The sequence below is a fragment of the Papio anubis genome, chromosome 3 (genome assembly GCF_008728515.1).
Source record: "Papio anubis isolate 15944 chromosome 3, Panubis1.0, whole genome shotgun sequence".
Taxonomy (NCBI): domain Eukaryota; kingdom Metazoa; phylum Chordata; class Mammalia; order Primates; family Cercopithecidae; genus Papio; species Papio anubis.
The window spans coordinates 130,736,322-130,751,830 of NC_044978.1; the positions used below are offsets into that span (position 1 = coordinate 130,736,322).

General features: G+C 36.9%; 1 protein-coding gene across 1 annotated transcript in view; it reads left to right on the plus strand.

Annotated features, from left to right (window-relative positions):
• PTPN13 (protein tyrosine phosphatase non-receptor type 13) overlaps positions 1 to 15,509 on the plus strand; it is a 222,809-nt gene that overhangs the window by 133,766 nt on the left and 73,534 nt on the right. The window contains exons 11-17 of the mRNA XM_031664826.1: positions 1,151 to 1,225; positions 1,348 to 1,522; positions 3,049 to 3,202; positions 3,480 to 3,618; positions 4,336 to 4,488; positions 10,303 to 10,485; positions 13,616 to 13,778. Coding sequence (XP_031520686.1) covers positions 1,151 to 1,225; positions 1,348 to 1,522; positions 3,049 to 3,202; positions 3,480 to 3,618; positions 4,336 to 4,488; positions 10,303 to 10,485; positions 13,616 to 13,778 — 1,042 coding nt within the window. The remainder of the gene's footprint in view (positions 1 to 1,150; positions 1,226 to 1,347; positions 1,523 to 3,048; positions 3,203 to 3,479; positions 3,619 to 4,335; positions 4,489 to 10,302; positions 10,486 to 13,615; positions 13,779 to 15,509) is intronic.

The following is a 15,509-nucleotide window of genomic DNA, read 5'->3' on the forward strand; positions in this document are numbered from 1 at the left end:
TCTTTAAGTCTTTTCTCAAACCTTCTCCCACCCAGAGTCTAACTTGTTTTAAGCTGTCTCCTAAACTAGTTCTCCCCTTTGGCCAAAACCCCAGAATATACAAGAGGAGAAAAGGGAAATCATAGATTGAGAAGCAGTAAGTACAGAGTTTGCACTCCACTTTCCCCATCTCATGGGTCCTTTATTTCCTGAGATATTTTCTTGCTGGTGACATTAACAGGGGTCAGAGACTACGTGACTGATACTATCCCTAGTTGCCACTATTTAAAACAAAAAGTACAGTGTCATAGGGTTCCAAGATATTGATTACAGGTAAATATATATAGACACAAAGTAGACGTCTTTTAACTATTACCAGTTTTTTTTTGTTTTTGTCTGTTTGCTTTTAATTTTTTTAGAGGCAAGGTCTTACTTTGTTGGCGAGGCTGGAGTGTGGTGGTATGATTATACCTCACAGCAGCCTGGAACTCCTGGGCTCAAGTTATCCTCTGGCCTCAGCCTCCTAAGTAGCTGAACTACAGGCATGCACGACAGTGCCCAGCTACTTTTTTATTTTTTGTAGAAACAGGTTCTAACTGTGTTGCCCAGGTTGGTCTCAAACTCCTGGCCTCAAGTGATCCTCCTGCCTCAGCCTCCCAAAGCACTGGGATTAGTTGTGAGCCACCACACCTACCCTACGATCTATTTTAGGCTGAATGTCACTTTCTAAGACAATGAGATTCTGTTCAATCACTTCATGCATTAGCAATATTAAACCAAATCCTTATATGAGCTTAATAACTCTTTATTACTTCTTGAATACTATTTTTTTTTTTTGAGTCTGAGTCTATCTGGATGCCAAATAGTGAAAACGCTGTAAAACAGTATAAAAGTCAGGCATTATTTTTGACATCGGCATCAATAGTAGAAAACAAAGATGGGGAAAAACTTGTTTAAAGTTAATGTAAAGCATACTCCATTTATTTCTGTTCTTGGTAAATTCCGGTATACGTCTTCATGAAAGCTTCAACATTTTTTTTAGATCACCTAGTTCTAATGTGGTGATTTTATAGTTTCATAAGTAATTTATTATTGTTACATTATTTTTCCTTTCAAGGAAAAAACTAGAATAAATAGTAAAAACTATTGATTCTGCTTATGTGATTTGCAGAATTTCTTTGGCCCTGAGTTTGTGAAAATGACAATTGAACCATTTATATCTTTGGATTTGCCACGGTCTATTCTTGTAAGTAATAAAACCAATTTGTGTCACACTTAGAAAATAATTTCAGTAATTTAATGCTAAAAAACAGTTAAAATTTTAATAATGCTTATTTTCATGAATGCCATTTATTTTTTCAATTGTAGACTAAGAAAGGGAAGAATGAGGATAACCGAAGGAAAGTAAACATAATGCTTCTGAACGGGCAGAGACTGGAACTGACCTGTGATACCAAAACTATATGTAAAGATGTGTTTGATATGGTTGTGGCGCATATTGGCTTAGTAGAGCATCATTTGTTTGCTTTAGCTACCCTCAAAGGTACCAAGACATTTTGTATTCAGAGTACAGTATAGAAACTTAGCAACAAGCTGACTTCCTATGTTTGTTACCATGCCTGACCTCATTTTGACAATTAGTAACTAAATGAACTAGTCAGTAGAAGTGAGTTATGAACTCCCTTTCTTCTCTCAGATACTTTCATTGTTTTAATAGCTGTGTTTGTTAGGCACCTTCTGTATCTGACTGGGAAGTTTTTTTTAATTTTTTGCTATGGTTATATAAAAATAGGTTTTAATTATATTTCAGGGACCATTTTCTATGTTAATGGCCTACATGTATACTCTAGAAATTAGTATCCTAATATGAGTCTGAATATATAGCAAGACCCTATTTCTGAATTTCCACATCAATTTATTTAGCCTACTATCCTAAAATCATAGTGACTTTTTAAAATGTCAATTATAATTAGTTATTTAACATATCTTTTAAATATTGTATCCACTTAACTCCATGATGTTCACAACCACGGTGGTCTAAGACACAGCTTCAGTAGAAGCCTCTCCTACTTACTAGTTAGAGTTGCCAGAGCAGTAAGAAACTTTTTGGAATTCGTCTCCTTTTTAAATAAATCATTATATTTGTAAGTTACTCTTTAATATTTCAGATTCCTCTTTACCTCAGAATTTAACTTGGAAAGCTTAGACAGCAAAGTACCATAAATGACAACTGACAGGTTAAAGGATCCTAAAACTCTATAAGCTCATAATATCTTCTGTATCCTAAAAGAAATATTTCCCTCAATATAGATTATTGAATTATTGTGCCTTAAAAATGAATAATTTATGCTGTAGACTCATCCAATAAATAGTCAATTAGTACCTACTGATGTTCTATCACTATTAATTTTACTTTTAGACTAATCAGTCAGTATTGTCTACATGAAGCTGATTCAGTTCATCCAAATTTCTGTTTATACTATACCTAATTTCTTATAGATTCTGCTCAAATCAAATTGTATTGAGTAATTCTTTTATTTGGAGAGAGTAAATAATAGTTAACTAATGACATTAAAAAATAAAATGATGAATGTCATTCCTCCCAGGTTTCAGCTGGTAGCTCAATAATAATAAGTACTAGCTAATATTTATTAAATGTTTACCATATACTGTGTGCTTTAACAAGGGTTTTTATTCATTATGTCATTTGATCCTTATAACAATGCTGTAAAGCGAGGATTACCACTATCCTGATCTTAAAGACAAGAGAACTGATGTCTAGAGAGGTAAAATAATATATCCAGTATCATACAGATAGTAAATGTTGTAGCCAGGTGTTGAATCTAGGACTGTATGTCTTTAGAGCCGCCATTCTTAAAAGAGTGGGCCATATTGGCTCCCATCTAAATGGAGTGTCTCAGAGCTCCCTGCCTGCCACATTTTTAACAGTCTTGTATTTATATTCTCATATGATACTCTTTTATGCAAGTCTGACCAAAAAGTGAAGAAATCAGAAGAAAACACTAAAGTAGTTTTTATTTTATCTGAATATTTTTCATTCTGTTTTAGATAATGAATATTTCTTTGTTGATCCTGACTTAAAATTAACCAAAGTGGCCCCAGAGGGATGGAAAGAAGAACCAAAGAAAAAGACCAAAGCCACTGTTAATTTTACTTTGTTTTTCAGAATTAAATTTTTTGTGGATGATGTTAGTCTAATACAGTGAGTACACAAGGGTTTCTCTTTTGCTCCTTTTGGACACTGGTCTTTTGGCCCTTTGCTTACTGATACTGAATTACTTGATTCCAATCAATGATAATGTCTGCTTTATCATAAAAATAATATTTCCTTCAACACAGTTTCTTTAATCCTTATGCCTTAAAAGCTTAATAATAAGCTTAATAATAAACTCATGGAAACTAACCTTACATGCCTATAATAAAAATCACCGTAGTATTCAAAATCAAAGACCAAGATGTCTGTGTATTTGTTTTTTTAGACATACTCTGACATGTCATCAGTATTACCTTCAGCTTCGAAAAGATATTTTGGAGGAAAGGATGCACTGTGATGATGAGACTTCCTTATTGCTGGCATCCTTGGCTCTCCAGGCTGAGTATGGAGATTATCAACCAGAGGTAGGATTTATGTTTTTTTCCAGGCCCATTTTTGTTTGGTGTTCTTACCTTTAACATAGTTAATAACTAAACATAATTCACGTGTTTGATGTTTAGATCTGAAGATTTAGAGGCTTCTTTGGTACCTCAAAATGACCAAGCACTCCATGTATATCAATTATATAAAATCACGAAGTGTGGGATTTTTTTTTCCTGTTTAAAGTTATCCTGTTTTGGAGTTTAGGAATATCTACCACTTACTCCTTCTCCCAAGTTCTAACCTACAGAGACTAGACACAGGAGTTATTAGTTAAATATAAATTAAAAGGATCTTCTGCCTTCCACATAATGGGCTGGCAGCCTGGCAGAGCTTACTGTATGGAGAACTCACAGTATACTTAAAGCCTGATGTTTCTAAATAAAAGTGATCTAAGAGGAGGCAAGGGGCCAGAAGCTGTGCCACTGGAGCAGTATCCTTCACAACGTTCATCCTAAACTATAGTGATATGAGGCCCTTGAATGTCACACTCGTCAAGCTTGCTAATCAGTTCAGTCATTTTATCTCAGTGAATAAAAAAAGAAAGACTGACGCATTTCTTCTAAAACTCATTCCTCAGAGAGAGATGTAGAAATAGAAGTACTTCATCTCTTAGCCAAAGCAAGAACTTCTTTAAGATAGAGGAGGATTTATTCCAATAAAGGGCAAGCAATTGCTTATGAAAACATTCTTTTTTCTAGGTTCATGGTGTGTCTTACTTTAGAATGGAGCACTATTTGCCCGCCAGAGTGATGGAGAAACTAGATTTATCCTATATCAAAGAAGAGTTACCCAAATTGCATAATACCTATGTAGGAGCTTCTGAAAAAGAGACAGAGTTAGAATTTTTAAAGGTAAGCATGCAAGATTACAAATGATAAGCTTTATATCTTTTTCAAGTAGGCAAGAAGTGTTAGAGGACACATATCTAAGAGTTCAAGTGCCAAAAACTGATACTGTGCATAATCTCATCTCATTTATTGCTGACTAAAATCATGATATTTTAATTCCCATTTTGTAAAAAAGGGAAATGAGGCTCAAAGAGGAAATGTAATGTTCCCAGAGACATGGGGCAAATATGATTTGAACCCATCTCTATCTGGCTGTTAATCCTATGCTTTTATCTTATTCCATACTCAAAATCAAAATACATTATACAGAAGAAGCAAATGAATTTGGTGAATGGCTTGATAAGAGAGGCAAGTTCATACTGATTCTAGAATTATTTGTTTTGCTTTTTCTCAAAAGGCTTAAAATTCAGTTACATCCTTTAAAAATGGTCTTCCCACTAAATGCCAATTAATGTAGATGGGGGTAGAGAGTCAGAAAAAAAATGACTTATTAGGTTACAGTTCTATTAGACCTATAACCAGCTTCTATATGACCTCAGATAAATAGTGCATTTATGATCAAGAAAAATAGTACCATGTAAACTTCCAATGCAAATAGCAAATATAAGATAGTGTTCTATTGAAAAGACAAATTTTCAGAACATTCTTCTGTTTTAGCTTCCTAGGATGTAACAGTATGCCTTCCATTTGCTGCTACATATAGAAAGAAACCAAGTTTCCCAGCCCTGTGAAAATTTATGACAGGATTTTATTCACAGAGTTACATTACCTTTCATCTAGTGTTCATGGAAAGAAAGAAAGGCAAGATGGTTTGTTCTGTTTGAGTCTAAATTTAAAGATATTAAATTATGGACCTACACTTTTCTTAGTTATTACATTTTTATACTTGTAGAAAGTAAGAAGTTACATTATAATTTTATTAATAAAGGTAGAAGGCAGATTGGCGCAGTGAAAAGAATTTGCATGAGGATTTGCAGGCAGACAGTCTTGCATTTGAATTCTTATTTCAACTAGCTGAGTGACCTTGGACAATGTATTTAACTTCTCTAAGTTTCAGTTTTCTCCCTGTAATTAGCATGCCTAATGAATATTAGGTTGCCCTATTCCTTCTAATAATATATTCTGTTACTTCATTTCCCTTTAACTTCAGCATCTTTCTTCTAACTTAAGAAGTTTTATCTTGTTAACACAACCTTCTAAGGCTTCACTTGTGCTATATATTATGTTGCTTTTGAAATATCTTTTGTAAATCTGCTTTACTGAAGTATAATTTATATACAATAAAATTTACCATTTTTATGTGTTCGGTGAGTTTTTAAAATATATATGCCATTGAGCTTGGGCATAGTTATGCATGTCTATAATCCCAGCTGGTTGAGAGGCTGATGTAGGATCACTTGAGCCTGGGAGTTTGAGGCTACAGTATGCTTTGATCTTGTCACTGGGTTCCAGTCTAAGCAACAGAATGAGACCCCATCTCAAAATAAAATAAAACAGTAAAGTAAAATAAAATATAAAAATATATATACAGTTCAGCACCACAATCTTGAGAACAAGGGTTAGCAAACTCTGGCCTGCCTGTTCTATAAATAGTTTTATTGGAACTAGTCCATACTCATTTTTTTATATATCATCTGTATCTGCATTCATACTACAACCACAAAGTCCAGTCATTACAATAAAGATCATATGATCCACAAAGCCTGAAATATTTACTATCTGACCCTTTACAGAAAAAGCTTACCAACTCCTGATATAGCACATTTCGAATACATAAAGTTCTCTCATATCTCTTTATAGTCAGTCCCCTCCCCCTACCTCTAACCCTTAGCAACTACTGATCTACTATTACCATAGTATTTTTTTTTTCTAGAATGTCATGTAAAAAATAATATACAGTCTTTCATGTCTGGCTTCTTTCACTTAGAATAATACTTCTTTTTGTTTCTGTTTTTGAAACGGAGTCTCACTCTGTCGCCAGGCAGGAGTGCAATGGCATGATCTCGGCTCACTGCAACCTCCGTCTCCCGGGTTCAAACATTCTCCTGCCTCAGCCTCTTGAGTAGCTGGGACTACAGGCACGTGTCACCACGCCCGGCTAATTTTTTTTGTTTTTAGTAGAAACATGGTTTCACCATGTTGGCCAGGATGGTCTCGATCTCTTGACCTTGTGATCTGCCTGCCTCGGCCTCCCAAAGTGCTGGGATTACAGGCGTGAGCCACTGTGCCTGGCCTAGAATAATACTTTTAAGATTCATACATGGTGTGGTATATATCAGTAGTTTCTTTTCTTTTTTTTCTGAGTAGTTTTTATTTGTGCAAATGTATAATTTGTTTATTCTTTTCATTAGTTGATAGATACAAAGCTGTTATAAACATTCCAGTTCACATTTTTCTGTGAACACAATTTTTATTTCTCCTGAGTAAATATCTAGCAATAGGATTGCTGGGACCTATGGTAAGTACATGTTTAACTTTGTAAGAAACTTCCAAACTGTTTTCCAAAATCGTTGTACAGTTTTACAGTCCTACCAATAGTGTGTGAATTTCAGTTGCTCCACATCCTTGACAACACTTGGTAGTTTCAGTCTTTTTCACTTTAACATTTGAAATAGGTGAGTAGTGGTATATTATTATGGTTTTAATTTGTACTTGCCTCATTACTATTTATGTTGACCAATCTTTTCATGTGTTTATTTGCTATTTATATACCATCTTTATTGATGTGTCGAATGAAACCTTTTACCCTCTTTTGTAACTGGTTATATGTTTCCTTACTGTTGAGAAGTACATGTTCTTTAAATATTCTGCATACAAGTCTTTTATCAGATATATGTTTTACATATATTTACTCCTAGTCTGTGGCTTGCCTTACATTTTCTTAACGTTGACTCTTCTTTTTTATTTTTAAGAGTCTCACTCGGTTGCCCAGGCTGGAATGCAGTGGTGCAATCTTGGCTCACTGCAGCCTCTACCTCCCAGGTTCAAGTAATGCTTCTGCCTCAGCCTCCTGAGTAGCTTGGATTACAGGCGTGCACCACCACCCCTGGCTAATTTTTGTATTTTTCATAGGGATAGGATTTTGTCATGATGGCCAGGCTGGTCTCAAACTCCTAGCCTCAAGTAATCTGCCTGCCTTGGCCTCCCAAAGTGCTGGGATTACAGGCGTGAGCCACTGCGCCGGCCAACATTAACTCTTGATGAGCAAGTTTTCAATGTTAATGAAGTTTCCAGTTTTTTTATTTTCTAGTTTATGGTTTTTATGTTCCATCTAAGAAATTTTTGCCCAACCCAGGGTCACAAATACTTTCTAAGTTTTATGCTTTTAGTGCCTGTATTTAGGTCTGTGATCCATTTTTGGTTACATTTCGTATGTAGGGTGAAGTAAGGGTTGAAATTCACTTTTTTGGCATGTGGATATACAGTTGTTCCAGTAACCTTTGTTGAAAAGATTATCCTTTCCACATTAAACTACATTGATACAGTGTGTTAGTCCTTTTTCACACTGCTGATAAAGACATATACCCAAGACTGGGCAATTTAAAAAGAAACAGGTTTAATGGACTTACAGTTCCACATGGCTGGGGAGGCCTCACAATCATGGTGGAAGGTCTCACATGGTGGCAGACAAGAGAAGATAGCTTGTACAGGGAAACTCCCTCTTTTAAAACCATCAGATCTTGTGAGACTTACTCACTATTATGAGAACAGCATGGGAAAGACCTGTCCCCGTGATCCACTTACCTCCCACTGGGTCCCTCCTACAACATGTGGAAATTCAAGATGAGATTTGTGTGGGGACACAGCCAAACCATGTTCCACTTCTGGCCCCTCCCAAATCTCATGTCCTCACATTTCAAAACCAATCATGCCTTGCCAACAGTTCTCCAAAGTCTTAATTCGTTTCAGCATTAACTCAAAAGTCCATAGTCCAAAGTCTTATCTGAGATAAGGCAAGTCCCTTTTGCCTATGAGCCTGTAAAATCAAAAGCAAGTTAGTTACTTCCTAGGTACAATGGAGGTACAGGCATTGGGTAAATACAGCCATTCCAAATGGGAGATATTGGCCAAAACAAAAGGGCTACAGGTCCCATGCAAGTCCAAAATCCAGCAAGGCAGTCAAACCTTAAAGCTGCAAAATGATCTCCTTAGACTGCATGTCTAACATCTGGGTCACACTGATGCAAGAGGTGGGCTCCCAAGGTCTTGGGCAGCTTTGCCCCTGTGGCTTTGCAGGGTATAGCCCCCCTCCTGGCTGCTTTCATGGGCTGGTGTTGAGTATCTGTGGCTTTTCCAGATGCATGGTGCAAACTGTCGTTGATCTACCATTCTGGAATCTGGAGGACAGTGGCCTTCTTCTCACAGCTCCACTAGGTGGTGCTCCAATTGGGACTCTCTGTGCAGGCTCCAGCCCCACATTTCCCTTCCCTACTGCCCTAGCAGAGGTTCACCATGAGGGCCCCGCCCCTGCAGCAAATGTCTCCCTGGGATCCAGGAGTTTCCATACATCCTCTGAAATCTAGGCGAAGGTTCCCAAACCTCAGTTCTTGACTTCTCTGCACCCACGGGCTCAACACCATGTGGAAGCTGCCAAGGCTTGGGGCTTCCAGCCTCTGAAACAACAGGCCGAGCTGTACCTTGGCCCCTTTTAGTCACAGCTGGAGTGACTAGGATGCAGGGCACCAAGTCCCTAGATTCTACGCAGCAGAGGGACCCTGGGACTGGCCCACAAAACCATTTTTTTCTTCTAAACCTCCAGGCCTGCGATGGGAGGGGCTGCCACAAAGGTCTCTGACATGCCTTGGAGACCTTTTCCCCATTGTCTTGGTAATTAACATTTGGCTTCTTGCTACTTATGCAAATTTCTGCAGCCAGCTTGAATTTCTCCTCAGAAAATGGAATTTTCTTTCTATCACATTGTCAGGCTGCAAATTTTCCAAACTTTTATGTCCTGTTTCCCTTTTAAAACTGAATGCCTTTAACAGCACCCAAGTCACATATTGAATGCTTTGCTGCTTAGAAATTTGTTCTGCCAGATACTCTAAATCATCTCTCTCAAGTTCAAAGTTCCACAAATCTCTAGGGAAAGGGCAAAATGCTGCCAATCTCTTTGCTGAAAAAAATAAAATAAAATAACAAGAGTCACCTCTGCTCCAGTTCCCAATGGGTTCCCAACAAGTTCCTCATCTCCATCTGAGACCACCTCAGCCTGGACCTTATTGTTCATATCACCATCAGCATTTTTGTCAAAGCCATTCAACTAGTCTTTAGAAAGTTCCAAACTTTCCCACATTTTCCTGTCTTCTTCTGAGCCCTCCAAACTGTTCCAGCCTCTACCTGTTACCCAGTTCCAAAGTCACTTCCACATCTTCAGGTATCTTTTCAGCCATGCCCCACTCTACTGGTACCCATCTGCTGTATTAATTCATTTTCACACTGCTGATAAAGACATACCTGAGAGAATGCAATTTACAAAAGAAAGAGATTTAATGGACTTACAGTTCCATGTGACTGAGGAGGCCTCACACTCATGGCAGAAGGTGAAAGGCATGTCTCCCATGGAGGCAGACAAGAGAAGAGAGCTTGTACAGGGAAATTCCCCTTTTTAAAATCAGATCTCATAAGACTTATTCACTATCATGAGAACAACACAGGAAAGACCTGCCCCCATGATTCAATTACCTCCCAATGGGTCCCTCCTATAACACATGGGAATTCAAGATGAGATTTGGGTGGGGACACAGCTAAACCATATCATACAGCTTTATGTCACCATTTACCAAAGTGTGTTGCTATGGTATGGTATTATTCCAACAGGTCTGCCAAAGACTGACAGAATATGGAGTTCATTTTCACCGAGTGCACCCTGAGAAAAAGTCACAAACAGGAATATTGCTTGGAGTCTGTTCTAAAGGTGTCCTCGTGTTTGAAGTTCACAATGGAGTGCGCACATTGGTCCTTCGCTTTCCATGGAGGGAAACCAAGAAAATATCTTTTTCTGTATGTCCATTTAACCTCTTTTCATTATATTTTCAAATGTTATTACCAACTTCCAGTATAACATATTAACAGACTTTCCTTAGACTCTGCCATTCAATGGGGATAATACATCTTAATACTATTTAACTTTTCCTTTGTAGTTGTAGAAAGTATTATTGAGATTTTATTTATGTCTGTTTTATCAACAGGTGATTTTTAAGATTATTACCCATTCCTGACTGGTTATATACTCAATTAACTTTAGTTAAATTACAACCAGGTTGAATTCTCTGAATAAGTCAGAACTTATTTTAGGGTTGTAACGTCTCACATGGAGAAATCCTCCTAATATTTTTTAAGATAGATAATTATCTTAACCCTAGTGAACCTTGTCTGGCCCAATAGTAAACCCCCTCGTAGCAACTGTTATTTGAATCTCAGAGGTACAGAGACTTACTGCATTTTATGAATTAGTCCCAGGACTTTCTGCAGTTTTAGATTTTTGGTGTAGAGCTTTCTATAGAGATAAAGTTAGAAAATGATTTTTAGAAAATAATATGCTTATGGAAGATAGTTAGCGATAAAGGCATATTTTGATTTTGGACCTAGTTGGGATACCTGAACATTACAGTTCCATTGGCCAACTTCAGAGATGAATAAAAAATATTAATATGTTCAGATGTTTGTTTTCCTAGTGGTATTCAGGAACTACTGATACCTTTTGTTCATATTTAGGCTAAAGTATAGTCTTAGCAAAACAGTGTTTATATAATTACCAAGGTCCTGATGAATCTGGATAATCTTCAACACTGAGACCATTTCTAGACCTAATGGTTAGTTGATTGAAACCAAGAGATATCACAAGATTGCCAAATAATATGTTCTCCGGACCACCCACATCTTCTCAAGATTGTCAGGACCAGGAAATTACCTGGGTTTAATTTACCTTCCCCCAGTGGAAATGCTGGCAGAGCCCACGTCTGAAGGAAACCTTAGATTAATTAAGTAGAAATCCAGTTTGGACCGTTTTGAAAAGGCGACAAGTCAGATAATCACACAGCATTCAGCTCTATGTAATTTGCCAAGCTACCACACTGACGCCCATATATAGAACTAGCCATGATTCGTTCATTTTTAAAGATCTGCGGGAATAGAGAATGGTTCACATTCCCACTCAAAGTATTCCTATATTTAATAGCATTCATTTATCCTGAAGTTCTTTCTCTAACACAGAACTCTATTTTTTTAACCCTCCTTTTTATTTCCGCTAACCTCTGGAGAAGTGGAAAAGTTACCATTTGTCTTCTCATATCTCACAACTGAGTTCTCTCAAGCACATTTCTTATCCAGTCCATCCATTAACACTTGGAGAGAATCAAATATTCTTCGTATGTGTTTCAAAACTATACATCTTTCTTAGATATTAAATCATCTATACTATCACTTTTCATAATTAATATGAACCTCTAACCTATCTCTGCATTTTTGTGTGTGTGATCTTTGCTGCCTTTGGGTGTTTTATTATAGGTACTGGTTCTGCAGTTCTTTTGACTGATCAATTAAGAAGATTCTTTCATGTTAATGCTTGAATCAGTGAGAGAGTTTTACAACTATGGAGTTCAGTGTCTTTGCAAATTCCCTGACAGTGGTTAAGTGGTTTGTTTGTTAGGAAAGAAAAAATGTTCTCCAAGTATTTGAAGAGTTACTTGGTATACTACTGATAATCAAGATACTAGTTTGTTGCTACTGTATCTTTAGCTCCTCTCTAATACTTACTGATTTCTGTTTCTAACAAAGAAAACAGATTTAATCCTGGAGCTTTAATTGGCAACAATATCTAGCTAGAATTTAGCAACATTGTTTTATTTCTAAAGTTTCTTTGAATTTATACAAGTAAGAAAAGTCCATTGAAAAATTTATAAATAACCAAGGCTAGAAATTGTAAAGATGACATGATTGAAGTCTGGGTAATACTCTTATTATTACAACTCTTGTAAGCCTACTAAATTTGGCTTTTCCATGCCTATTTCCACATTTGAAATAAAGACAAAGGACATGAAGTAGAATAATCTGCACAGTGGCCAAGAGCTAGAGTACAGTCTAACTGAACTTAAGTGATTCTCCAGTGATACTAGTCTTAGATCCCCGACATGTTGAACACTGGTCTCTTAAGGCATGGGTCACCAGCAAGCCTCACTATATAGGTCACAAATTTGAGTATGCTCTCTTCCACAAGAGATGTTCATTTCTCAAGAAATTTCAGAGAGATGAAACTGATTTGGTGATTCTCCTACTTTCCCTATATTTGGCACAAATCACTATCTCTAAATATGAATGTGTTTTATCTCTCAACCCAGCAGTTATGTTACCAGTACCTCTCCATCTCACATTTTCTTTAATTTTCCACAACTTCTATTCAGCCTTTGTGCCACCCAGCCTCTACTTGACTGAATCACAGCTCTTATCATTATATATTAATAAAAAAATCTTGTTAAACTTTCATTTTCTTTACCCAATAGAGTAGAACACGTATTTATTATTTCCTTTCCAAACAGTTTTGGTGTTTGTAAACATTACCATAAATTCAAAATATCAATAATCTTCTCAAAGGAATCAGTTTCCTTTGTTGATGACTGATATATACAATCTAGATTTAGGCTACAATTTCTGAAAGTGGCAAACAAAATTAATTTATTTCTTGCATTTGTTTATAATAATACAGTCATGTGCCATGTAATGACTTTTCGGTCAACAACTGACCATGAGCAATGGTGGTCCCATAAGATTATAATGTTGTACCTTTACCATACCTTTTCTGTGTTTAGATATATACTACACAAGCAGTTGCCACAGTATTTAGTAGGCTATACAGGTTTGAAGCCTAGGAGCAATAGGCTACACCATATGGTCTAGGTGTGTAGTAGTAAGCTATCCCATCTAAGTTTGTATAAGTGCACTTCAGGATGTTTGCACAATGACAAAATCACCTAATGATGTATTTCTTGGAACATATCTTTATTGTTAAGTGATACATGACTATATAGGATTATATTTATATTAGATGTAAGTCAACACCCAGTGCCTAATAACAGGAAATATAAATAATATCTCTACTTGTTGTAATTATGAATACCCTTGGTTAATATTGTAGAAAAAGAAAATCACATTGCAAAATACATCAGATGGAATAAAACATGCCTTCCAGACAGACAACGGTAAGGTATGCCAGTACCTGCTGCACCTCTGCTCTTCCCAGCATAAGTTCCAGCTACAGATGAGAGCAAGACAGAGCAACCAAGATGCCCAAGATATTGGTAAGGAGAAACAGACTATTTCAGATGACTCCTGGGAATATGCAGAATTTTTGCCATCAAGTTTTAAAAGAACTGCCATGTTTAGGATGAAAACTTACAGTGTATATACATGTTAAATGGCTAAATCAAGTCTATAAAGGTGTCACAGATGAAACCACTATTTCAGCTTCATGTTCACCCTGAGAGAAGACTCCTAGGGAGTACCTGTTGAAATGTCCATTTTGTGCTTAGCAATGAAAGGCTAGTTGATATAAACATTATAAAAGTTTGGGCCATGTTCTCTACCCTCAGTAAACTTATCCAATATTTCGAAAGGTAAGACCAACATGCTTGAAACAGTAATACACAGTAGAAGTTCAGGATTTCAGCCAGGCATGGTGGCTTATGCCTGTAATCCCAGCACTTTGGGAGGGCGAGGCAGGTGGATCACGAGGTCAGGAGTTTGAGACCAGTCTGACAAACGTGGTGAAACCCCGTCTCTACTAAAAATACAAAAAATTAGCCAGGTGTGGTAGTGGGCACCTGTAATCCCACCTACTTGGGAGGCTGAGGCAGAAGAATCATTTGAACCTGGGAGGCAGAGGTTACGGTGAGCTGAGATCGCATCACTGCACTCCAATCCAGGTGACAGTGCCAGACTCCGTCTCAAAAAAATAAATAAATAAAATAAAAGTTCAGGATTTCAATAACAGATTATATTGTACAGACTTTATGACCTATACTGTTAGAACAGGGAAATCAGAGACTAGAGTACTGGACAGGTGGCACTTGAATTGGATATAAAGGATAAAAATAATGCAAGTAGTTTGAAAATAAATGGAAAGGCTTTAGAGATGAGGAAAAGAATATAGGAAACAAGGCAGACGATGGGGGAAGTATGCATCCAGAACAGGACAGTGAAGGGACACACTGGATAGTTTTCTGGGTGGCAGATTTACCACCTATTTGTTTTACTTGGGTGCATCCCTGTTCTGAGATTGAGATGGATAATCATAGTGCCTAATATAAATGGTCAGGAGAATGGTTTTACTTTCTTTTGAAAAAGAGTCAGCAGAAGAAACTAATCTGACTCTGAAAAAATATCTCAATCAGAACTGAAATGTTTAAATTTCAGAGAGATAAAACTGATTTGGTGATTTCTGCAATTAGAGATTAAAATTATACAAAATTTAATTCTGCATAGTAAATTATTACAGGTATAAGTGAAACAGTCAGAAGTATGTGATTTAAAAATGTAATGGAATAGCACTGATGACCTTGTGCAGCAGGGTCCTATGAATTCTTTACCCAAACTGTTTCATATTCAGAAAATATTTTCCCCATAAGAGCAGACTGGGGCGATGGCAACCTATGACTAGATGTTTCTCAACCTTTCAGAATCATGATGGGGGTAGAGGTTGTATGCTGATTTAAAATGAAGATTCCGGGAACTTACATAAAACTCAGAGAGCTATAGTCTTTGGGAATTTTGTCCCTAGAATATGTACTTTAACAGGCTTTCCTCAGTAATTATTATTTTATTTTATTATTATTTTTTTAAGACAGAGTTTTTCTCTTGTCGAAATCTTGTTTTGGTGCAGTCTCGGCTCACTGCAACCTTTGCCTTCTGGTTCAAGCGATTTTCCTGCCTCACCCTCCAGAGTAGCTGGGATTACAGGCACCTGCCACCATGCCCGGCTAATTTTTGTATTTTTAGGAGAGACAGGATTTCACCATGTTGGCCAGGATGGT